A 27053-nucleotide genomic window follows, 5' to 3' on the forward strand; every position below is an offset into this window, starting at 1 on the left:
GAATTACAAGTTTTAGGAAATTATAACAGCGCTGGAAGCACTGATTACGTGGCGAAAGCGTACTCTGCCAATACAGATGCATTTTTAAGGTGCAAAACAATACATGCTTCGAATGGTAGCCATTTACCCAGCCATCTTTGAGCCACTTTCGGTTTCCCCTTAATCGAAGACTACAGAACTTAAGACTGGGCATAGTAGAAGGTTCGCATATACAGAACAAAGCACGATGATACTAATGCCAGCTCTGATTCCAAGGGAGTAACCAATGCCGAAAAGAGTTAGTGATCGCAACCATCTAAAATAATGTATGCGTGTGATATACCTACGATGTCATTCAATGATGTCAGTCTAGTAGTGAGATTAGAATGATAGTACATACACAAGCTGACATTTCCCATCGTCGCTCGCGGAGGACGTACTAACTCTGTTTGTAAAGTTTTGACAGATTGCTTAGTCGATTCGAAAAAGTATCTGTAAATTATATATAACTTACGCGATGGCAAATAAGGAGATTGTAAGTGACTCATCCGCGAGCTTTGTCAACACCTTAGGCTTAAACGTCTTTGGCGTCATTCACAAAAGGCGTTTGTCGAACAGGCGGTGGGGGGTTTGAAAAAACGGACGCTATTGGACAAGGGGGGAGGGAGGGTCTGCGTGATTTCGGACGTCCAATCACAAAATTCAAAAACAATTAAAATATCCGGCAATTTCAGCTATTTATTTATTTATTTTTATTTTATATCATCTGACAAAATTTGTCTTAATGAACTAACATAACAATCAAATTGAACTGGACCTAGTAATTTTGCTTTTAAACAAGTGCGAAGGTTCGCCAAACTCGAACAGATGCTCAATAGTAGTGAATAACCTCACACTGAACGCTACGGGTTCGAAAAAGCCGAAGTTTGTGCGGTGAAAATCGTTTACTAGCATGGAAGATGGTCTTAATAAACGTTGCGATGCACGGAAGTTTATCATGGACAGGAGCTTCGGCGAGTCAATGTCGCCATTCAGCACTTTGGCCACGAGTAATACCTGTTGAAGTTTGCGGCGCCGTTCAATGCCAGGCGTAGAAATCTTCTCTGCACACGCTCGATGCGCAAGTTCCATGAAAGCTGGTGTGGAGTCCAGACCACGCATGCGTTTTCAAGTAGAGGACATACAAGGGAGCAGTACAAAGCTTTCAAACAATGAGGATCTTTGAAATCCCGGCCTATTTTTGCAATGAACCCAAGTTGCTTGCTCGCTTTAGAAACAATTTCCGTTCGGTGCCTATCAAACGTCATCTTACAGTCCAGGATAACACCAAGATCGTTAACGTAGTCGACTCTATTTAACGCTTGCCCATCAATACTATACTCAAAAATAATAGACGATTGAATTCGATGAAATGTAATCACCTGGCACTTAGCAATGCTTACTATTAGCGAATTTAGTTTACACCACGTCACAAATTTATTTAATAAAAACTGGAGACAATAACAATCCTCGATGCAACGAATCGTCAGATAAATCTTCAGGTCATCGGCGTAAACTAGTCGGCAACTATTTCCTAAGACATTTGCTGCGTCATTGAAGAAAATTATGAAAAGGAGAGGGCCAAGCGTGCTACCCTGTGGTACACCAGATTTGTTTGTAAATGTAGTTGATAAAACCGATCTAAGTTTAACTTGCAGAACTCTATCACACAAGAATGATTTTAGCCACGAAACAAACCGCTGTGAAGCTCCCAAATGTAAAACTTTTTTAAGCAAGATGTGATGATCAATTCGGTCGAATGCAGCTTTCAGGTCTGTATAAATTACATCGACTTGCGCTTTTTGTTCAATATCCCGAATGCAGTTTGATGTGAAATCGAGGAGGTTAGTTGTCACGGAGCGACCAGGGACAAATCCATGCTGATCAGAGGAAATGTAATTCCTCGTACTGCTTAGCATAACAGTGCTTACAATCGTTTCGAACAACTTAGATGCAGCTGATAAACTGGTAATCCCACGGTAGTTGCGTACATTTCGACGGTCACCACTCTTATAAACCGGGAACATATACGAATATTTCCAAACATCAGGGAATTTTCCTTGAGATAACGATTCGTTGAAAATGCAGCAAAGTGGCGCAGCCAAAATTTCCATGCAACGGCTCAAAAGAACAGCCGGAATCCAATCCGGACCAGCAGAATACGAACACTTCAACTTTTTCGCAGCAGTTATTATCATATCGTTATAGTAATTTCAAAAATATCGAGATCGATTAAATCGGCAGGAACGCTTTCTGCGGCACGCATAACATCCTCTTCAGGAGAAACTTCAGAAGCAAATACCGTGGAGAAAAATTTAGCAAATAGCTCGCATGAACTAGACGCTGAGCAGGATTCCACGTCATCGTAGTACACATCCGTAATAGTCGAGCGGCATTTACGTTTTGTGTTTACAAAAGTCCAAAACTTTTTTGGATTCCGGCGCAGATCAGTTTGAACTCTCAGCACATACGATTTGTACAGACTAGCATTTAACCTACGGTCATTCAGCTGCAGTGGTGGTAACTGGTAAAGACTGATAGAGAAATGTGCAATGTATGATAAAACGCTTAATTTGAAAAAAAAAAAAACCTTTTGCACTGGACGTCCGCCCTAGTGTGGGGGGGAGTGGTTTAGCTGATGTGGACGAAAAGGACGAGGGGGTGAGGAGAGTTCTTAAACGCCGAAAAATACCGGACGTCCTTTGTGAACGACGTCTTCTAAGACTTGACCCTTCTTTGCCGACAGACTTCACAGCCGGCTATTAGGGCATCTTTTACGGTGATCCAAATCCTTAGTTTGGTCCAAATTTTTAGACCAAACAGAAAAACGTTTCCGCACCGGTGTTATAAATCAAATTTTATACCACAACGAAGTTGTAAATTTTTTACAACTCGTATAACTTATGGTCTATTTCTGACTCGATTTGGAACAGCGCGAAGGTTGTTTTAAATCTTGCAGGTACGGGGGAGTGACATTTGACAGGAAAAAAACAATGAATACGGTGAAGTTTATAAAGCCATCGCCATTTTTTCTGCAGACTGATTGTGAAATACAATAATCAATTCATCTAAATTAAAATTGCTTTGATTTTACCACTTGTAGTTGCATTTCTCATATCTGGCATAAACAAATGAAAAGGCGAAATCGAGCGATCCTTTGGTTTATTTACATCATGCACCCTTTTGTCGATTCGCAACAGGAAATATTTACATCACCGCTGGGGATTGATCTGAATTGAATCATTTCGCCAGTTCTATTTTCAATTTCGCTGGTCCAAATTTGGTATAACTCTGATTTAAATATAGGCCACCGTAGAAGATGCCCTTAGAGTACAGGACAGTTACGGGGCTAGTGCAAAAATCATATTGACTGTATCTAGCAGCACCGCCTAGCCGTGATTGGAACAGACGTGGGCGGACAGTGGGCAAAACCGACCGAAAAACCGGAACTTTGTGTTGCCGCTGTTTCTAAGGGGTAAAAAGTGACTTTTCTTATGTAAAAAAATCACGGGAAATCGATTGGCGCTGGTCTCAACGCACGGAAATGACGGGAAGTAGCCTATTTTGCCCCATTCGCCCCTATTTGTTAAAAGTTTGAAAGAATCATGTACAAACTCTCTGTAATTTGAGATTCTATGGTAATGAAAAGAAGGAAAATGTTAGGAAAAACGTATATGAACAATTTTATTTTAATACAACATAATTTAGAATTCTGTTTTGCCCCATTTTACTCCAGATTTTTTTTACTGCAGGCAAAATGCCAATTCGATACTTTTATCAGAGATTTTCAAGAAGGCATACCTTTTGGGAAGGTTGAAAAAGTCAAAAGATCGAACGACGATTGAGCTTTTCACAAATATGTCGTGTAAAGGAATGTTTTGCCTTGCTTTACCCTACAACTTGTATTGAAATTTGAGAAAGTATTGATAGGAAAACGAGCAACTGTAAAAGTGCTCCGATTTCGTTCAAACTTGGTCTGTTTGTTCCTAGTCGAAAAATCTTAGACCCATTCTTGTTTATTGGACGCTGTGGGTGCCCCTTTCTGCATTAGGTCGAATTGGTATTTGGCCTGTAGTACAAAAACCTTGAGTAAAATAGGACAAAACGGACTTCTAGATTACGTTTTATTACAATAACATTGTTCACATACGTTTTTCCTAACATTCTTCTTCTTTTCCTTACCATAGAATTTCAAATTAGAGAGGGTTTATACATGATTCTTTCAACGCTATCAAAAAAGGGGTGAATGGGGCAAAATATGCTACTTCCCTTCATTTCCACGCGTTGAGACCATCACCAATTGATTTCTCGTGATTTTTTACATAAGAAAGATCACTTTTTATCCCTTAAAATAGCGGCAACAAAAAGTTTCGTTTTTTCGGTCGGTTCTGTCCACTGTGCGACGACTGGCTTGTTAGACCTGCATCGTACCTCGAAACCAATTAAGCGGTTGTGTTACTTTATCAGCATTTGATATTTTTCACAAAAATAATGGCAGGCCAATATATTTGTAAGAAAGTGGTTTTTATTATTCAAATCAATTTTTTGTTGTATCAAAATACAATATCAAGCAATATCTAACAGTAATCTTTAACTTAATAAATGCACTCACATAATACTGGATCAGCACACTCACAATTTTCAAATATACTATCCTCTAGACCCGAATATAGTTCAGCGTTATCTTTCGTTTCGTTGCCGGCGTAACGGTCGTGAAGAACTTGCAGAACGTGCACGGTCTGCGCTGATTAATCGAGAAATGCTCGATCCGCCGTGCAGCTTTTTCCACCACGGGTTCAACATCCGGCGGTAGCCTGGGGTCCGGGTTGCCACGTTTATGGGGAAATTTATCCTCACTTGGAAGAATCGACACGGTTCGATACTTGGGCGGTGCGGCATCGACCTTGCTAACCGGTTGTCGAATGATCACTGCGCATCTGGTTACGGTCATCACGGTATTCAGTAGAAAGATGATGAAAATTGAAGATGTTTTCATTTTTTTTTGCTTGAATTGAAGAATTGCTTAATCAATTGATTCGTTCACCTCTAGAACAGCCAGGAGTGGAATGGTGTTGAGCTGAAAACCGAGCCATGATTTTATACCCTTCCTGGAGATTCTGGATCCTCGTTGTGACGCAGATTTCAGTTCATTTGGTGTTGTTTTACTTTCTCGAACACACAACAAAAGAGCATTTTCCTTGGGATTGATTGCAATAAACAAGTTGTTTACCAAAACCTTTGCATACGATCTCGCTTTAGTTAACTTTATGCTGCTATCAATTTCGATTTTCGGAATATTCGTGATTTGCACAAGATTTGCAAAGATGGGATAAAAATAATGATATATCCTTTGGACGACGTGGGATCCTCTGATAGAGAAAAGTTCAGTAAAGTAGCGAACAACAACCTTCCCCGCCAAGAAATTCCTAGCATACAGTTTTGCTAGTATGGGCTAATCGCTAGTCAGCAGGGGGAAAGTAAACACCTCGTGAAGTAAATGCAATTACGTAGTATGTTCAATTGATTAATTTCTGCTTTGGAACTATAGTGTTTACTACACAGAGGCTGGTCTTCCTAACGAAGTACCGATTATTATGACATAAATAACGAGCCCCCTTTAGGTGGTCGTTGGTAATCTAATATTGTTACTATCAGTAGAACGACCTACATCGTCATAGCTAGCCTAGCGGGAAGGCGCCTTCATGAATTATCAACAACCTCTTTTAACGTGATCATTGTACTAAACATGATTATAAGTAGGATGAAAGAAACAATAAAGATTATAAAACGCTTTTTTCCGATATTTAAAACCATTCAGAATCCTTAAAGTGTACAAATTTCGAGTTCAAGTAGAAAATGATACCGACTTCGGTCGCTTATAAGGATTAGTGAATTGTGGGTGGTTTGTTTGTTGGAATCGAGAAACAATTTTGCTGAATGATAAATTTTTCAGATAAAAACAAATCGCGTAGGGTAGATGTACCAGTAATAGTGGTTGTACCAGTAATGGTAAAATACGAAACATTTCAGTATTTTGGGATCCCGACGTGAGATTTTCCACAATTGCTGGTACCTTTTAAATACTGGGGTCGCAACTCGCAATAGAATTGTGCCAGTTCATGGTTCATCTTATGCCTACATTACTCCATTTTCCTAAGTAGAACTACGAATGTAGGTACAATTCGACAATGCTTAACAGTTTAAAAAATTATTCAGCAATTTGCTACGCACATCCATAAGCATTTGTTAGATGAAGTCAAGTTTACTTACTTTTTACTAAATTTTTGTTAGATCCCTTTCTGGCAACACGGCACTGAGCTACTCGTGCTACATAATAGAGTAGATATTAGCCCCATTTTGTAAGTTAGTTGAATGAATGTACTTCTTAAGGCCCAAACAGAATGCTGCGTCAACGCATCCGTCAGCGTCAATTTGACAGTAAACCCAAGGAAAAACTGTCACAATAACGCTGTTTGGCCCTTTTGTTATACGGGCTTTCCTATATCGATCCCAAACGCTATCCTCAAACGGCCCCGAACATAACAGTTTGTCTTTTTCCTTATGTAAGTTCAGGACGGGTTCGGGCTTAACGACAGCATCCATGTCCGTCGGTCCGGCAGAACAAAGGGATGGAATCAGAGACCTCCATTGCCATTGCCATTGCCATAGTTACCTGTTAGGGTTTTTACCTGTAGACATGACAGATTCTTATCTACAGTGCGTAAGTAGCTGGCTAAGCTGCGTCGCCATGAGCCTCTCCTACGCTGTTCTTGCGGATTCCGGTCGAGTGCTTCTCTGCAAATCGTTCGTTTTTGACGTAGGACTACGTCTTACGGCAAGTTTTGAAATAGGGTGTCATTCCATAAAATCGAAAAATGCGAGCATCACGAAAAATGAAAGGTTTTGAGCGCTAATAACTCAGCGGTTTTCCGATCAATTTTCAATATTCTTACACCAATCGATCGGAAAATCTTCTAAGAATTGACCCAAATGAAGAAAAGTATGGATGCTTGATGTTGAATTATTGAAAAATTGAAAATAATTAACCTATGTTGTACCAGAATTCTCGCTTCGTGATTGGTTGGAAGATTCTTTACGATGATCAAACCTATACCAATTTGATATCTGTGCTTGGGAAGTAAGCCAAAACAAGTGACAAAGTTTCCTCATTTCAACAAGATTTCTTAACACCGCGGTCACCTAGACCATTTTGATGTCCTTGCTTGGGAAGTACGCCAGAGAGAGTAACAAAGCCCCGTCGTGCCAACAGATTTCTTACGAACGCGATTAAACCTAGTCCAATTTGATGTCTGTGTTAGGGAAGCGTGCCAGAAAAAATGGCACAAGTTCGTTGTCCCAACAGATCGCAAATTCTTGACTGCGAGACGATTAAACCTAGACGAATTTGATATCTGTGTTGGAAAAATGTGCTACAGCTGTAGTGTTCAGTTATAATATGACTCTGTATGAATACGCATGCTTGCCGTTTCATTAGAAGTGTAGTGAAAAGATGTGCTGTTGATAAAATAGGATTGAATTGGTAAAATCCGTTCAACGTGGGAAACCATGGACAATAAAAACAATCTTTAATTTCAGTAAGGTAGCAGGAAAGCAATAGTTTGTGTTCTTCATTTTGTTAAATTGTTTTCAAATGCACAATCTTTTGAGAATTGAACGTATGCAATGTTACTACTTTAATAAATGTTACATACAACGCATGTAGCATGTATATATGTTGCATATAGCATGTATACATGAAGAATCGAATGATTACAAGCATGAATACATGCTACTACCACTACAAAGAAACTTACGTAGTCCTACGTCACCTATATATGCGTTCGTGTCATGTACACAACCCCTCTGATTTTTTCTCAAGGTGAGTCCGATCTACTTCCACGTACGTTCTGGAATTTCTGTTGCTATCGGTCGCTGGTGACATCGACGATGGAGTTCCTCGTTGGATATCAGTCGTCAGGCGACCTGGGCGGCGGCTAGGCGGTGCTTCCGAGATAGAGTCAGTTGGATCGTTGCACTGGCCCCGTAATGTTCCTGTACTCTAACAGCCGGCTGCAAAGTCTGTCGATAAAGAAGGGTAATGTCCAAAGACGGTATAAACTCACGGCTTTGCTTTTTGTTGTCAGGCGACCAAGCGCGATTAGCCAAGTCAAGTTTCAATTTGCTCGATCCGCCATTTTTCTGTGGCTGAATCTAAAATGTCGAAAACACTCAACGGAAAATCACTTTATAGAAAATGTATGGGACGGCCATTGTTGTTTGGGGTTAAGTATTATGGGTTAAGGTTAGGTTAGGTTAAGGTATGGGTTAAGTATTATTCTTCTTAATTGGGGTACTCTCAAACTCTGTAGACCAAGATAGAGATGTCGAGGTGGAATTTGCTAAATGTCTGTGCCCTGATTATCAGTTTTTGGAGTTTGAGAGTAAGAGGTAAATCAGGTTTTAGAGTAAAAGGTAAACCATTAGTGTACGATTACACATCCTCGGGTGATTGGCGATAATATCACATATTGACAATTTTAGCCTGACTCACGACCTCTGACAGCACTAGTCAACTTTAAGCAACTGACTTGAAACTGGTATGCAGCGCGAGCGTCGATGCTGCAGCGGTGGACTCGTCAAAACATGGAACGATATAGACTGAAACGAAGACAACAAACCCACTTTTTCCGGGAAAAGAAGCGCCGCCTGGAAGAAATGGAGTGCGAGGACATGGGACAGCTGTATCGTTCTCAGGAAACGCGTAAGTTTTACAAGAAATTGAACGTATCCCGCAATGGCTTTGTGCTGCGAGCCGAAACATGTCGAGATAAAGACGGAGGGATTTTGTCGGACGAACGTGAGGTGAACGAAAAGTGGAAGCAGCACTACAATGAGCACCTGAATGGCGCGCAGACGGAATACAAAAACAGGAGGGAGAATGACTACATTAGTACGGTGAATGATGGTGATGTACCGACCCTCACAATAGGTGAAGTGATCGAAGCCATCCAACTGCTCAAGAACAACAAGCCAGCTGGCAAAGATGAAATCGCAGCGGAGCTTATCGAGATGGGCCCGGATAGGTTGGCTACCTGTCTACACCGGCTGATAGTCAGGATCTGCGAAACAGAACAGCTACCGGAGAAGAGGAAGGAAGGAGTAATGTATACAAGAAGGGTGATTAGTTGAAATGTGAGAACTATCGTGCAGTTACCATTCTCAACGCCGCTTATAGTCTTTCTCAGATTATTTTCCGCCGTCTATCACCAATAGCAAGTACATTCATGGGAAGATATCAAGCCGGTTTTATGGACGAGCGATCGACAACGTACTAAATCTTTGTGCTGCGACAGATCCTGCAATAGTGTCACGAATACCAAGACCCTAAGCACCTCCTCTTCATAGATTTCAAAGCCGCATACGATACTATCGACCGTGAAGAGCTATGGAAAAATATCATCTTATTGGCATCCCTATATCGAGCTGCAGTAAGTGACAACGCCAGCATGTCATTGGCATAAAATTGTACAGCGGGCCTAAATCAGACTGCCTGCAGTTAGTCCAGTTGGCTTCGAGGTACTATGCTGGTCTGGCTTGTTAGTCGTCATATGTTCGAATCTCGGCTAGGCGGTGCTTGCTAAATAGAGTCAGTAGGATCGTTACATGGGCCCCTCAATTTTCCTATACACTCAAGTCTTTTTTTACACGGTTTGTTTTTTTCGATTACTCGAAAACGGTGCAGCTAAGGAACTATTTACAATATACGTGAGGAATGTCGAGCTACTCCCAAATGTATTGAGAAATAAATGAATGGTCTCTAAGTTACCCCGTTCTTAATACTCAAAAAACTAAACCGTGTAAAAAAGTACTTGAGTGTACTCTAACAGCCGGCTGCAAAGTCTGTCGATAAAGAAGGGTAATGTCTAATGACGGTTTAAGGTTTTAAGCCCAAGGCTTTGCTTTGGATGGAGTACAGTGCTGTGTGGAGATATCGGGCGTGTTATCAAGCCCGTTTGAAACAGGCAGGGGATTTCGACGAGGCGATGGTACTTCCTGTCTCCAGTTCTATATCACGCTAGAAAGTGTTATGAAACATGCGGGTTTTAATATGCGGGACACGACCTGTGATAAATCTAGCAAATTTATCTGTTTCGCAGATTATCACTGATCTGATTATTATCAGATCGCACATTATCGGAAGGACGTTCCAGGCGGTTGTTGAGTAGTATATCAAACTGAAACGTGAAGCAGTGAAGATTGGATTAGAGGTGAATACGTCTAAAACCAAGTACCTGTTAGCAGTTGGAACCGAGCGTGTTCGAGCTCGCATAGGCGACAGTGTGGTAGTGGACTGGGACGACCCAGATAACACAGAATCGTAATAGAAAGTTCACATTAAATCGTTTTCATGTCAATTTCACATTGGAATTGTATAATGATTAGAGTATGTCAAAATGAAGTGAACAATAAGTTGTTTTACAGTCGTGCGTGTCTTCATATACAATTCATGACTGTGAATTATAAAGCAGTATAGACGATTGCAATATTTGATTATATCTTAATCATATATTCAGGAGTATTTAGTTGCGTGTTATAAAAACTACGCAAAATAGAATTACAAATAATTGTCAAAATTTTCGCCCGTATATCGCCTCCACTTTGGTACACATGGGACGATTCAAATATGACGTCCACCAAATTTCTGCTTTTTTGGACCCCCCCCCCTCCCCCCTCTGTCCGATTATGTCATAAAACTCAACCTCCCCCCCCCCCTTTTGACGTCACGCAAACTCAAAATAAAAATGAAAAGCGTGTTGAAAGTAAAAAGTGGTTTATAAAAATAGCTTAACCTTTTAAGGTTTAGTGTATGTTTAAAAAAAATATAGAAAATAACAATCAATAAAAAATAATAACTGCGAACAACGGCTCTAACAACATTCAATTGAAAATTGTTACAAATCAATGAAGAAATGAAGCTTTGGTTTGAATTGAAGTAGCACGGCTTCGCTTCAAAATAAGCTTCAATCTGCGTCGGCGAAGCATGTTTCACTACATCGTGACGACAGCTTTAAGAGTCCATTGCACTTTTCTATCCAATATTTAGTAAAAAGCTAGAAACTTTGATTGCAAATAAACTGAAATTGATTTACACAACACATATCCTTCAATGTAACGCGTGATCTATCTAGTTAACATTAACAAATTGTGCCGGACTTTCAAGCGCCGTCATCTGGAACAATAAGTTCAAAAATCGAAATAAATCGATGAGTGATGAATGACTGAGAAATATATTTTTGCTGCCTTTTGATGAAAATGCAATTTTTTCAGCGAATGTCACATTTGCCTAGACCCCCTCCCCCCCTTTGTCACAACCTGTCACAAAATTGACACCCCCTCCCCCCCATAAGCAATGGACGTCATTATTGAATGATCCCTATATGTTCTTATATGGCGTGAAATATAACATTTTCGTTCAGATATGATTTCGTATATCTCAGTTGCAATCGAGATATACAAACCAAACGGTTTACTGGGTAGATGATTGCAATATTTAGTAATATCTTAATCATATATTCAGGAGTGTCAAATTGCGTGTTATAAAAACCGCTGTGTAAAATGCAAGATAGAATTACAAATAATTGTCAAAATTTTCGTACGCATATTGCCTCCTCTTTGGTACATATATGTTCTTATCTGGCGTGAAATATAACTTTTTCGTTCAAATATGATGTCGTATTTCTCAGTTGCAATCGAGATATACAAACCAAATGGTTTACTGGGGAGTTCGAGGTGGTGGACGAATTTGTATACCTCGGGTCCTTAACGACGTCGGATAACAACTACAGCAGTGAAATACGCAGATGTATTATTGCCCGAAGTCGTGTTTACCACGTTCTCCACAAGGCTCTACGGCCTGGTAAGCTTCACCCTCGTACCAAATGTACCATGTATAAAACGCTAATAAGACCGGTAGTACTCTACGGCCACGGAATGTGGACAATGCTCGGCGAAAACCTGAAAGCACTGGCCGTTTTTGAACGTCGCGGCTCTTCGGCGAACCCAGTATCCAGAAAGTTGTTAAAGCAGGAAGGGTACAATGGGCGGGACATGTTGTGAGAAAGCCGGACAACAACCCCGCAAAAATGGTTTTCGCCTCGAATCTAGTTGATACCAGACGCAGAGGTGCACAGCGTGCTCGATGGTTTGGTTAGACCAAGTGGAGTATGACCTAGAAAATGTGGAACAGTCGAGAAATTGGAGATAGCCATGGATCGAGTTTGTTGGTCGAACATTATTATGCAGGTCAAATCTTGAGTGACAGCGTGCCTGGATAAGTATGTAAGTAAGTAAAGAATTGCAGACAACTAACTGATGCATAGCAGCAAATACAATGCCCAAAACCTATTTTCGGATAAGATGGGCGCTAATTGGCGATGCCAGCGGTAAAATAAATTTCGTAGGCTGCTCGCACTTACAGAAAATCTTATGCCGAACTGTCAACGCGTGAGTATTGACAAATAAAGCCAAAATACTTCTTTTTATTTTTTCTCATGCCAATTCTGGAACAACATCAGCAACGCTGGCATCGTCAATTCTTCCTTACTTTGAGAATTGTTGTGTCACGTCACATGCACCCATATTCCGTCAGTCCTGTTTTCGTGCAAGACATCAGTTCAGAATAAATTCTTGTAGTATTTGAATGCAATCAGGAAAAAGGAAGGTATGGTCGCCCACTTTTCTATAACGGTTTGCTTTCAGGAAAGCAATTTAATATTGGTTCAATGTTTAAACAATAAATTTGGTTGAAGAAGAAGAGGCACATTACATTTTCACAAAATCGTCTGCTTTCAGGATATCACATTGGTCTAGCTTTAATGGAAAAGAAAACTCTGATATGTTGGACAAGAAGACTCTGTCACCTTTTTTGACGTAGGACTACGTCTTACGGCAAGTTTTGAGATAGGGTGTCATTCCAAAAAATCGAAAAATGCTAGCGTCACGAAAAATGAAAGGTTTTGAGCGCTAATAGCTCAGCGGTTTTCCAATCGATTTTCAATATTCTTACACCAATTGATTGGAAAATCTTCTAAGAATTGACCCAAATAAAGAAAAGTGTGGATTCTTGATGTTGAACTATTGAAAAATTGAAAATAATGAACCTATGTTTCACCAGAATTCTCGCTTCGTGATTGGTTGTTGGAAATGACGTCATCAAAGTACAAACGCGTTTTCACGCTTCGGCTTATAATTCAGTCAATTTTCAATAGATTTCCAAGATATTTACACCAATTGATCGGGAAATCGATTGAAAATATTGAAAATATAGAAAACTATTGATTTTGTTTTTGAAAATGAATTTGAAAAATTTTTGTTTTTGAATTGATTTTGAAAATTTGAATTATTTTCATATTTTTGCCTTCCCTCGTCAGTGCTTCCCTAGCACGGATGACAGAAATATATATGATATAAGCTATGGGTTAAGCTTCCTTATGATTGTATTTAATTTACGCCCTATAGAATCCGATCGAAAATTGTTGAGCTTCAGCTGTTGCTGCTTTCCACGGATAAGGCAACCAAGGCATGCAAATTCACCAAGCGAGGTGTTGGAGCTGGAGCACTCTAATGATCGCTGCCGTGATGGAATATCTGGCAACAGGAGTTCTGGAATTGGGAGGACAAATGCTGCTCGCGACAACGAAACGATCAGAATTATCGTCACTTGCAGCTGGCCATCCGCAACAACGAAGAGTTGAACAAATTGCTGTCCCGTGTCACCGCTGCTATGAGAAGTGTCTTTTCAAACATTCAAACTGTTTTGTTGCTGCCCAAGAAGACGGGAAAAGAAGGCTTAAATTTCCGGCATATCACGTTGAAAAACCGTTCTTTTAAGAACGAAATATTTGTTCATGAAGATTTGTGGAATTTTCTCTCACAGATTTAAATTCTATTTAACTTAGATTGATCTGATTATTCGCTTCTTTGCAATAATTTTAACCGATCACCTTCGCTCTTCAGACTGAAATTGAAATGCTCGATTTTTTATTACACGTAGATGATAGAATAAAGAACCAAGAAAAATGGGCGTTGCTTGTCGCTTGCTCCTGGTACATAATACGTGGTAAGCCGGCGAACAGCATTATTCAAACGCTAGCTAAGCTAGAGCTAACATCGTTTGCCAGGCAAACGGAAGTCACGTACGACTCGTGCACGTATTCATTGGCGGCTGACCGTGTGTTGGAGCTGAAGCACTCATTTCGCTGCTGTGATGGACTATCTGGCAACAGGAGTTCTGGAATTGGGAGGACATATGCTGTTCGCGACAACAAAACGATCAGAATTATCGTCACCTGCAGCTGGCCATCCGCAACAACGAAGAGTTGAACAAATTGCTGTCCCGTGTCACCGCTGCTATGAGAAGTGTCTTTTCAAACATTCAAACTGTTTTGTTGCTGCCCAAGAAGACGGGAAAAGAAGGCTTAAATTTCCAGCATGTCACGATGAAAAACCGTTCTTTTAAGAACGAAATATTTGTTCATGAAGATTTGAGGAATTTTCTCTCACAGATTTAAATTCTATTTAACTTAGATTGATCTGATTATTCGCTTCTTTGCAATAATTTTAACCGATCGCCTTGCGCTGCTGTTCGCTTGTTGCTGGTGGTTCATTTCGTTGCCGTGATGGCATAGTTGGCTGCTGAAGTCCTGGAATTGGCAGGAAATATGCTGCTCGCGACAACAAAACGATCAGAATTATCGTCACTTGCAGCTGGCCATCCGCAACAACGAAGAGTTGAACAAATTGCTGTCCCGTGTCACCGCTGCTATGAGAAGTGTCTTTTCAAACATTCAAACTGTTTTGTTGCTGCCCAAGAAGACGGGAAAAGAGGCTTAAATTTCCAGCATGTCACGTTGAAAAACCGTTCTTTTAAGAACGAAATATTTGTTCATGAAGATTTGAGGAATTTTCTCTCACAGATTTAAATTCTATTTAACTTAGATTGATCTGATTATTCGCTTCTTTGCAATAATTTTAACCGATCGCCTTGCGCTGCTGTTCGCTTGTTGCTGGTGGTTCATTTCGTTGCCGTGATGGCATAGTTGGCTGCTGAAGTCCTGGAATTGGCAGGAAATATGCTGCTCGCGACAACAAAACGATCAGAATTATCGTCACTTGCAGCTGGCCACTTGGAGTGGTATTTCTCGTGATTCAGGACCATACACGAACGGTTTCGTTGATCTCATAGCTGCTGAGGCTTTCCGGTTGGTCCGTTGCAACAAGCCGTGCCTGGTTAGCGGTTATCGGTACTCCAATTTACCGAACAGAGAATTACGTTAAATGCGTTAGTGCAAGTTTATTGCAAGCAGGAGTTATGATAATCAAACAATCGGTTCTTTTAAGGGCCACACAACGATTGAAGAGTTTATTATATTTTCTTGCCCAGTTATTACCATAATTAACACAGTCAACGAGAGAAAAGTTGAATTTTTCGCCATTGCGGACGACCAACCAATGACGGTAATAAGTTTTCTGGTCACAGGTGACATTTTCTGCGACTTCCAATACGTCTGCAGGTTGTAAATGCTTTATCCGTGTCCTTTTGTAAGCCGCAGAAAAGTTGCGCAAAATTTTCAACTTTTTGAAAACTTGCGCGTACCGTCTACCGATTACCAAAGGAAAAGCACTATTCAACGTAGAAACATATCATACAAATTTATTTACGGATGTAGCTTGTATACATGAAGAATCGTATTATTATATACATGGATACATCCTACTATCGCTACAAAGAGACTTACGTGGTCCTACGTCACCTATGCGGTCGTGTCTTGTGCACAACCCCTCTGATTTTTTTTAATCTCTCGTCACGGTCCTGGGAAGCGTGTTTGCATTAGATTGGTGGATTGGTCAATTTTAGACAGTGCTTGATATTTGTGCTTATTCCAACGACATGCTAAACAGAATCTTTTATTCCTTTTGGATAAATAAATAGAAGATTTTCCGATTAAGCCATTTAAAAATATTGAAAGTAGACCGGGATATCGCTGAGCTATCAGTATTTAAAACCAAAGTGTTCAAATTTTTACCAAAGTGTTTAAACGTGTATTGATTTTTTGGAATGAATCCTACCTTGCTATAAAACGTAGTCCTGCGTAAAATTCGGTTACTAATCGCGCTGACACCCGGGGCGGCTGCTTCACCTAGATCTCTAGCCGAATTTGGATGTTAGGCGGTCGCGCCTTTCCCCAAGCTATTGACCGCGTTTGATAAGCTATTATATAACACAAATGTTCAGTTCACAAGTGAAACAAGGAACAGCTTTACCTCAATCCTCTCATCTCTAGAGTATTTAGACAATTTGATAAGTATTCTGTATAGGAGAATATAATCATCAGGTGTTATCGTGCAAAAGACGACTACAATGTGATGCATTAAATTATCTCACAAACAATTAAATCTTATCAGGTCACGAGTTTCGGAACGGAACATCCTGAATTCGCATTTAACCTCATGTTGTTCAAATTCGCGATTGTGCGTCGTCAACAACACTCATCGGCAGCGAATTACTGTTCACGTGTACAGTGATACGATAGAATTTGAAACCCATCAAAATTATTGCGTATATGTTATGAATGAATTGAAATGATAGTTCATTGGATTTTATGTTCGATGGTTTCCAAACTTATTTAAGTTAACCTCCAATTTTTCCAACCGTACCAAAACTTAACCATCACTGTACAACGTTATTGCCATGCTTGTACGATCGCGAGACTAAAATAAAGTATAGTGTTATCAAACACAGAACATGTGATTCACAATGTTGTTTTTCAAACATGTTTTTAATGCTTTCGTTTTGTACCTAGATTCACTAAGAAAGAAAAAGTTTTTCCATGATACACAAAATGTATTATCGTGCAATCAAGTATTGTTACAGGAATTTTTTTAAGTCGATAGTAAAACTGTCATCAATTGGCATACATACAGTTCTTACCCGTTCACCGCTCGTTCCAGCATGGCTGACAGTGAAATCGGTGTCCAATTGACACCGCCGTCTAAACTAACCACGCAGACGGACCGGTCAATGTAGCAAAATAGTTTTCCAGCTCGATAGACCTGTTTGCCTGACTCTCGTCGACCTGGCATCGGGGCAAATATGATTCCTCGCTCGGCACACTTTTGCGACACCAGTTCTTTAAATTCCAGTGCTGGCGAGACATCAACATGAACGTCCATCAGCGATGGCAGTTTCGAGGACGTGGAAGTCGCCACTGGCGTCGTATCCAATGCTTCCGCCGTACTAGATGACGTTGAAGTTCCAGTGGAAATGCCGATTGAACGCTGCATCAGCTCCAACGCTTTGCGGAAGTTTTCCTTGATGTTGGTCTGTCGAATGATGTCGTCGGTGAATTGTGACTTCCAGCCCTGGTACCAGCGAGTTACTTGGTCGAAGTTGGGCGATTGGTTCAACCACAGTACTAACGTCTGAATCCATTTAGGGAAAAAGTATTTATCGAGCATGGATGCCATCTGCAGGGTAGAAATAAGTTCATTCCACTCCCACACTTGATTGAAAATTTCTACAAGTAAAATGTTAGATGTAAATTTTGGTAGGGGCATATTTTTGCATGTTGTTAACTTACCCAAATCTTGTTGTAAAGGATTGATGACAAGCTCAGTGAGACGCAGCTCCAGCTTCGGAATAATATGTTTCGTTAGGAACACCTGCAAATCTTCTTCAGCCATGACACCCTTCCAAGGAGTGATCATGGCACGTGCTGATCGATCTTCTGGATTCCAAGCCTTCAAGGCTTTGCTCAGCTTCTCCCGTATTGTTGGATAGATATTTTCTTCCATTTTGGCACCAAGAATGCCAGCCCACGGTTGAATCCAAACGTGAATTGGAATAGTGTCTGTGAGTGGGTCCCACTTGGCAACGGCTGCGCTGAGTTTGTTCATAATGATTTGTTCTAAAACGTTGTCCAAAATCCAAGAGGGCAACAATGGTGCCCAGGCATCCAACAAGGCTATCATCGGCTGATGTATCCTCGGATCCCACGTCGTTGCAGTTGTGCGTATGCTTGGAATCAGTCCAGACCAGATAAGACCAGAATAGGGATCCAAAAAATTGCGTTTCTCAATGTCTGACGAACCCAGAATAGAACGCCACCGTTTGAATAGTTCCAGATGCATAGTTGGATCGACAAAAGGGTTCCAATCTTTTAAACGGGTAGCAATGAGCGGGGCTACAACTCCAGTGGCTAAATCGGCAAGACCAAATTCTTTGTATTCAGACGGGTATTCCGATTGCATACGAATAAAAATTCTTTCACAGTCTTCCAATGTAACTGATCCACTATCGGGCTCTACAAGGGCTTTTACCAACTCCAATGCCCCTTCTAGCGTTTGAATATAATCCTCTTCCAACTGAGTAATGCGTATAAGGTTTTCCTTTTCCAGTTCCAGTTGCTCTTCCCGATCTTTTGTTGAACATTTTTGTTTATCAATTGCGATAATGTCTTGCTCACAAAGTTCCACGATTAGGTTCAAATTGTGCATTAGTTCCGGCAATGCAAAATTACTCGTTTCCTTGGAAGGTTTCGTATCGTAGAGATCCTCATCCACAACTTTAGTCTGTCCAAGTGCATGGTAACCACTCAGAACTCGACTTTCTGGACCAGTCATGTCTATTACCTTTACGTTCCCCAGTTTAGAACTTTTATCAAAAAGTGCATAGGATCGCTTTCCCTTTTCTATAACATCTTCGACGCTTTTATAGAAATAGCGACCTTTATGCTTATCCTTCTTCCATTGTGACCCAGGATCGGTCTCTGAGGTTTCTTTCGATTCATCTTTTACTGCTTTTTGCTTTTGATCTTTGACTACTGTTTTTTTCTCTGGTCCATAGGCCCCGATAGCGCCTCGCCCTTTCCTTAAGTGAGCTTCAATGGGAGCGGCAATACCTTGCAAATCTTTTCCCAAGCCCTTCCCCGGTTGATAGCCCATTTGTAGAAGAAGCTTGGCGCCGATTCCTTTCGTGTGCTGCTCCCAGCCTCCCATTCCTTTACCAACGTTACCCGCCGCACTTTGCGATGTGAAACGACGGAATCCAGCCATCGATCGAAAATCGTTTGCCTTTGCAGCCACTTCCGATTCCGACTCAGAACTGGTTCCACTGTTAACCACTGTTCCGAAACGCGGTCTTTTTTCGTCTTCCTCCTCATCGTCATCCTCTGGCTCACTTGCCTTTTTTTCTTCTTTCTTTTTGCCGGCCTGCTGTATTCCCCCAGCAACGAATCCTATAGGAGCAGAATAATCCTTTGGTTTCTTACCAGGACGACTTCGTCCTCGCCGGGAAGGACCAGCGCCGTCGTCGCATTCGTTATCGGAATCCTCATCAGCCCAAATGCCGTATATTTGTTGGTGCTTGGTTGGCCTACGGCGTTGCCGGTTCGGGTTGAATTCGTTGTCCAAATCATAATCGGTAATTTCGAACCTCTCGTATTCTTCATCGGCCATTCTAGTACTGAAACGAGTTAGTTGAATATGGGTCGTTTACAATGGATTACAGCTGAAAATTACTGAAACTAACCGGTTGTTTACAGAGCAACACTCAAAATTTAATTATATACGCTTATTGCTAGATTTTAAAGCTTTATTCCGTTTCGTGGCGACTATTTTATAAATTTTATACGATTCACAACGATCCGCAGCAATAATTCACCATTTCACCACTATCACTTTATTGTTTACCTCTGTTCTGTCATTTAATCTACACGCTTAAAAAATTTGACCCACTTTCACGAAAAGTGGAACAGCTCAAAACATGCGTATATTTTACACACTATTTTGAGTAACTCTTACTCCTTTTATGAGTTCCACCGTTGAAGCTCATTAATGAGCAATATTTACTCAAAAATGAGTGCCATTTCACCCAAAACTGAGTAGTACTTACACAAATTACGAGTAAATTTAACTCTGAAAATAAATAAATAAATTTAACATCTGAACATAAATAAATTTAACTTTATTTATTCGAGAGTTAAATTTTTTAAGCGTGTACACGCTTAAAAAAATTAACCCGCGAATGAATAAGATTAACTCAGAAATGAGTGACTTTCAACTCAAAAATGAGTAAAAACCGACTCACTTTGACAAAAAGTGGAACAGCCCAAAAATATGAGTAATGGCAATTTCTCAATTCTGAGTAGTTTAGTCCGACCATAAGTTATAAAACTGAGTTAAATTTAGTCGTAATTTGTGTAAGTACTACTCAGTTTTGAGTGAAATGGCACTCATTTTTGAGTAAATATTGCTCATTAATGAGCTTCTACGTTGAAGTCATAAAAGGAGTAAGAGTTACTCAAAATAGTGTGTAAAAAATACGCATGTTTTGAGCTGTTCCGCTTTTCGTGAAAGTGGGTCAAATTTTTTAAGCGTGTAGACTTCCCAGAGATGCCATATTTTCAAAAATGGTAAAATAAAACTGCTTGAAAAACTTGAAAACGAAAAAGGCGGACGCAAGTGGCGGGCTACAGGCGTTAAATACTATAAATAGGGTAAACGGCGTATTATCCCGAAATTACGGGAAAATTTATTTATGTGAATATTTATTGCGGAGAATCCTGGGGAAAATTTTCGCGTCACTTTTGATTTCGTCCAATGTAACAATTCCACCATATTGAGAAAAACGAGATCGAAGTTCTTCGAATTGAACTTTAAATTGTTTCAAAATGAAATAATTTTCAGTCATTCACTCAACGTGGTTGATGAATAATAACTTTCAATATTTAACGGAGATTTTAAAAATCTAATAAAAAATAAGCAGTTTTGGTTTATTATAGAAAAAGTTACATTGGACTGTTTACCATCACATGCTGTACTTTGGACGGTTTTATTTTTCCAGGCTATTGCATATAAATTAAGCGAGACCGCTTGTTTCACTTAAAATGCATAAATAATGCGAAAAAAAACTTTCACTTGCTAAACGTCCAATGTACAGATTGGGTTTGTTTTGATTTTTTTTGCACTTTGGACATCAGATGAGAACGACCGAAGTAACAGTCAGTCATTCGTAATTCGAATGTGCACATTGGACATTTTGATAATGCTAATTTTTTCACCTCAAAATAATTCTATTTGGGCAGGTGTTTTTGTATAACATAGAGTTTAAAAAAAGCAATAATTTGTTGTGATAAACCGGATTTGTTTACATTTGTTACATTGGACGAAATAAAAAGTGACGCGAGAATTCACCTTCTTAGAGTCCCAAGTGAAAATTATTAGCGTGTTTTTTTGCGTCTCACACACACATCTGCAATTTAGCAATTTGACGTCTCTGTTTATCTCCAATTTGACAAGGGGTGTACAGCCCGAGGGACAACCTTTGATTGGCAAGCATATCTTCAGTAATTTATTGTTGAGTAAGCATAATTAATGCTCAAATATGAATTTGCGTAGAACTCGTAAAATTGCTGAAAAGTCAACCCCCGGGCATCTACTATGTTTCCTGAAACCGTCACAAAATGAGGCGACGCTACAGGTAGGGTTGCCAAGGCTGTGAACCATTTCGCGAAATTTTTAACTTTTTGGTTAAAATTTGACAGTTCGATGGTTATTTCTCCTTGAGTGGTTAAAATCAGTTCAGAATGTGAACCATTTCATATTTGACGGATTGATAGTTTTTTTTGCTCAATGAGAGCATATAAGGTGAGGATGAAAATACTATTTTTTCTGTCCGAGTTAAAATCGGATGAATTTTTGATGTTCATTTGCTTTTATTTGATAGATAAAATTCATCTCATTTCAATCCGGATAGTTTGAACAAATTTATAATGCGATAAGCATCCATACCAATGTAAAAAAAATCTAACGAAAAATCAGTGAAACTTGTCGAAGCTCTCTTCCTCACCTGTGCATATCTCATTAGCTCTCAGAACTTGGTTAAAACCACCCCACTGTCACAAATGTCATTCCCATACATTTTTCGTGTAGCCAACATCTCATCTAGCCCATAACAAACTTTGCCTCGGACCAAATGTATTTGTGAGTAGCCCGCTCTAACTTCAGCCTCGGATGAATGTGTATTGGTAAGCGCTCGAACAAAATTACTTTTTTGCTTTTTTTCTTCTTGTGTCGGACGTGTAGGAAGCGTAAAAAGATGTTAGCCTCATCTTTACCCTTCAGTTTCATACGCCTGGTTAAAACTAACCATCAGGGGCATGGGTGTTGCACTGTGATAAATTTTTCTATTTTTGTGTGTATTTTTTTTTGTTTTGCGTGTAAAATTAGAGTAATTTTCAGCGCCGACTACACTCAAAATAAATGAAGATAGAATTAACAAAAGGGCGAATACCGCAAGCGTAAACAAACCGAGTGAGGGTTGATTTTCCTATGCTGGTCCAGCAAAAAGTAACTCTCACCCGTTTTGTTTAGTTTTTGCTGGAGTTGCTCACTCGTTCTGTTTGACAGTTGGTTTATCCGCCCTTTTCAAATGTTGGTCGACAAATGTGTTGGAATGCCAGTGGCGCCGCTGACTAACGAATCGCCAAAACCATTGAAATCGAGCAGTTATTTGAACGTGAACGAGGAACGGCCGGTACAAAAATTTACACAAGTTGAGCACCCTATGGATGTCAGTTCGTCAGTGGAATCGCCAAAATTACCGAAATCGAGCAGTTATTTGAACGTGAACGAGGAACGACCTGTTAGGGATTGCGGCCGTTACAAAAATTCACACAGGTTGAGTACCCTAGCTTGGATGTCAGTTCATGAGTGTAGAGTGACTGTATACAGAGTGGCGACATGTCATCCCAAAAGTATGCAATGCGTATTTTCTTTTTCTTTCTTGCATATGCGTTGGATTGGTCGTCTGCTCGATTGGAACGACACTGACAGCTAATTATCATTCCAATTTTGACATTGTCGCCACTATGGGCCCTATTCTGTAAGTCACGTCGAGTGTCACTTTGCTCGACTAGTCTACTTTTGGTATTATGTAAGTCACACGCGACCCGATTTTGTCGAGTAACTCGGCTGAGTCCACCGCCAAAAAGCAAGTGACTAGACGGTTAGCAAGTGGCGCCTGAGCTAGCTTTGTTTTGGTCGTGCGTTGAGCCGCTATGCTGCCCGTTCTTCTTGAACTCGACACTCGACAGTGACTGAGTCGAGCCGAGTTGCTCGACGTGACTTACAGAATAGGGCCCATAAATGTCAAAAAGGCTGTTGAAATATTACGAACACGAGTTAGGCTGTCCGCCATTATGACTTGTAAAAAGCTGGATATTCGCAGTGAGTCAGGAAAAACAGTAGCGTTATTTTCTAGCGCCAGCTTGTCGCGCGCCTAATAGCAGCTAATAGTGGGTACACTTTTCGACAATTGAGCTTTTTGTTATACGCGTGGTGTCTGTATCCACCTTTTCGCGCGCTTAATGGCGGCTAGTGGGTACAGTTTTCGACAATATTTATTTGCTTTTGGGAACTTCGATCACATATGGTTGAATGTTCTACAACAACAATTAAGGCTGGAAATATCAACTCGACGTGAATAAAGCTGCCAAGGGCATGCTAACTGTAATATCCTCACAGTTTTATTAACGATTATTTAGCGTGTATTGGTGGGCATATTGAGCTTGCTGACGTTTATCGTACGCACACATCGACGCGCGATTTGTTGTTGCTGTTGTTAGATTTTACATTGATTTTACACGTTTGTTTTTGTTTTCCCCCAGTTATACCCCGGTAAAAAACATACGTTTGAGTGATAAACGATAAGTTTTTGTAGCTTTCTGCACTGGGCTTAGCAAGCTCTATAGCTCTACTCAAACGTATGTTTTTTTACCGGGGTATAACTGGGGGAAAACAAAAACAAACGTGTAAAATCAATGCAAAATCTAACAACATCAACAACAAATCGCGCGTCGATGTGTGCGTGCGGCAAACATCAGCAATCTCAATAGATGTCCAAATCGATATCTGATATCGATATGTTAGTTCCATCTCTCATTGTTATTGTTATTGTCAATTGCAAGGAAAATTGTACCATCCAAAGTGCGATATCGCTCATAAAAGTGCTATTTTGCATTAAATCGTTTCGGTATCTTCGGCGCACTTATTGCTTGGAAGCTAACGAAAAAGTGCGCCGAAGATACCGAAACGATTTAATGCAAAATAGCACTTTTATGAGCGATATCGCGCTTTGGATAGAACAATTTTCCTTGCAATTGACAATATTCAGAGTTATAAAAGTTTCAGCTAAACTTGTAAGTGAGTCCAGTCGCTTCTGTTGCATTAATACATCTGATCGTCAAACTGGAAACACTGGTACACTTTTAAAAATCGTTTATCTGCGCTTTTGGCAACTTTGCTCATGTACGCTTTATATAGTTCTACAACAATAATCAAGGGTGGAAATGTTAACCTGACGTGAATAAAGTTGGCTTGCTTGCTAATATTTTCCGAAGGTTGTACCCACAAGCCGCCATTACGCACGGGAAAAGGTGCATACGCGGTGAAGTGTGCGTAAGACAATAAATGGAAACAATCTCTATTGGATTTCGAGTAGGCTTGATTCGAATTTCGAGTAGTCGAGTAGTTCGAGCATTTTTACCGATTTTTGAGAAAATCTGGCATCTCTGGTATTGCGCCGCCATGCTGACAGCGCTGTCAAATATATGAACACTTTTGTTTTTGTTTTCGTTCCCGGTGGTAAGAGCATTGGCAGCGTGGTTCCTCGTCGCGTGTTCCGTGAAATCGGTCGCATCCTGCATCCTTCCTTACGGCGTGCGTGCATTTACCTATGTTCATCCTGACAGGGTGCGCGTGAGTGTTGGTAACCGTCAGGACTCGTTTTGGTGTGTATGTATGCAGTTGTCGTCCTTATATGCACACAGCATACACGCCGAGATTGTATATTTCCAACTAGGGGGAACAATCCGTGACTACCATCGGCCGTCGTTTCAATTGCTGTAAAGTTCATGTGGAAGCTAGACGCGAAATTTCGCGAGTGCCGCTATCGTGTTTTTTGTCCAGATATTGCTAGTGCTCAGGCAGCAATCAAAAGTGCGTGACTGTGACCATCCTTTGGAAGGAGATTAGTGAAAGATTTGCCAACGTTTGGCTCAGCCGGAATTTCTGTCGCAAAATAGCTTGTGAATCCTGCGGATCGCGAATGCACTAGAGTGGTTGTCCACGGGATCGAGTGTGTGTGGAAAGTGGCAAGACAGTGCCCGTGAACCGAAGAGAGCTGCAAATTTCTCGCTGCAAAGGGGGAAAAGTAAACAAAACGCAACAGCGGCGGATTCAAGGCAGTAGCCAAGCACAAACGGGAAAGGCCAGAAAATGGTACAGGTAAGTTGCATTCAGGTTGTTATAATGCCGCAAGTTCTCCTGCTTCCTTTCGGTCGTCTTTCACTGGCGGTGGATTTATACCGGTGGTGCTCATTAATAATAGCGCGTGATGGATTCCATGGGACCGGTGAATGAAGGAATGAAAATGTGTTTGTACGTGTATACACTGTTGCGAAGGGTTTTTTCTGCTTTCTTAGCATCAGAGAGGGGTCGGGATATTGTCTCTGCAATCACAAAACGGTTGCTTCGAAAACAGGGGGACTTGGCCGGAATTGGACAAACTCGGCGAGTTGCGACTTTGAATGTTTTTGCATGTTCTTTTCGTGCTGTGATGATTTGGTTTTACGCAGAAGTTTTATGATGGTGATAATTATTTCAAACAACTATTGAAAGCACTGATATTTCGTTTTTCTCATTATTTACAGTAAGCTTTTCACCAAATTTAAATGGCCTATGAGTGTTTATTTCACAAACATCACATTTAATGGTTAATAACCTTCATAAAACTGAAGCATGGAATAAAATTCAACTTATTTCATACATTTACTGTTAAATGGAGTTTCCACTAAGGCTACCAAGAATATTTTCTTCTAATCTAGAGTAACTGGCAATTTTGGTGGTTAAACCTGATCCGTATTGGTAAGCTAACATCAGGAATTATTAAGTTTAAGTATGTTGAAAATGCTCGGTTAACTCTACCGCATTTTGTTGGAATAAAAATTTTATTACAAATATTTCAAAATCAAAATTAGCTAAGCGAACTGAGAGTAACGCTGGATTTTGTACTTAAATTATAATCCTGCAGCGCCAGAGTACACGTTTGTTACCAAAACGTTACGAAATGACATGAAATTAACTGTTCACAATCGCTTTTATTCATTAAAATTCTCTTTAGTTAAGACCTGCCAACAGTCGAATTTCTCGGTAAATCTTTTGATCTAAATGCTCGTCGGTTGCCCGTCAAAATAGTTTGTGTGTTCATAAAGAGCAGTCGGAAGCTATTTGTTAGTCTTGATATGCCATATTTTCGATCTCTGGATGTAGTCGTTATAAAGATCAGTAGCGTTTACCCGGAACCCTGGGCTATTTTTGACTAGAACTAGATCAGAGAATCGCGAAGTGGAAAACATTTGGTCTCGAAGGCTCAATTCTAAGAGGCCAAAGCTTTGTTCTAGACATTTTGTACCGCTAATTGCGGGAGTTCCCATGTTAGTCACGCGGCTCGCTAGTGTTCTTTATCTATTTTCTGAATAATTTCTAATTTAATGATCAAAAAAGGGTTCCCGGTTTAATGATCAAAAAGGGTTCCCGGTGATAGTGGTTAGCATTCACGCCTCTCACGCTGAGAACTCGGGTTCAAATCCTAACCCTGCAGAAATCACAAATGACCCTAGTTTTTAAAGTGACTGTAATAAAAAAAAAATGATCAAAAAAGTAACTCCTTGGTGGTCACATTTCGCTTTCGGAGCGTGGCCTTCTGTTTTTACTATATAAGCTTTGCAGCTGTTAGAGTACAGGACAATTGCGAAGTTTGTACTATGATCCTATTAGCTCTTACAACTCTTCCTCACCCAGTTATGATTCGGATCTACGATGACTGGATTGTCAGACCAGTACAGTGTCGTACTCCGAGGCAAACTGAGAGGCTGGCTGATGTCTGATCATTCCCAGAAGCTCAGGGTGCGTCGGTC

At 40.4% G+C, this 27053-nt stretch overlaps 2 protein-coding genes across 2 annotated transcripts in view; one reads left to right on the forward strand and one right to left on the reverse strand.

The window, feature by feature from the left end:
• Nucleotides 1-16935: 16935 nt before the first annotated feature.
• Nucleotides 16936-19719, reverse strand: LOC128741477 (septin-interacting protein 1). Its single transcript, XM_053837322.1, has 3 exons — nucleotides 19607-19719; nucleotides 17658-19540; nucleotides 16936-17594 (listed from the first exon to the last, which is right to left on the reverse strand). Exons 2-3 carry the CDS (start codon nucleotides 19531-19533, stop codon nucleotides 17005-17007), a joined length of 2466 nt encoding a protein of 821 aa, XP_053693297.1. The 5' UTR covers nucleotides 19534-19540; nucleotides 19607-19719; the 3' UTR covers nucleotides 16936-17004.
• Nucleotides 19720-24727: 5008 nt separating this feature from the next.
• Nucleotides 24728-27053, forward strand: part of LOC128741360 (neuroguidin) — a 68040-nt gene continuing 65714 nt past the window's right edge. The window contains exon 1 of the mRNA XM_053837137.1: nucleotides 24728-25362. Within this exon, the coding sequence (XP_053693112.1) occupies nucleotides 25354-25362 (9 nt within the window). The 5' untranslated portion in view covers nucleotides 24728-25353. The remainder of the gene's footprint in view (nucleotides 25363-27053) is intronic.

The sequence above is a fragment of the Sabethes cyaneus genome, chromosome 3 (genome assembly GCF_943734655.1).
Source record: "Sabethes cyaneus chromosome 3, idSabCyanKW18_F2, whole genome shotgun sequence".
NCBI lineage: Eukaryota > Metazoa > Arthropoda > Insecta > Diptera > Culicidae > Sabethes > Sabethes cyaneus.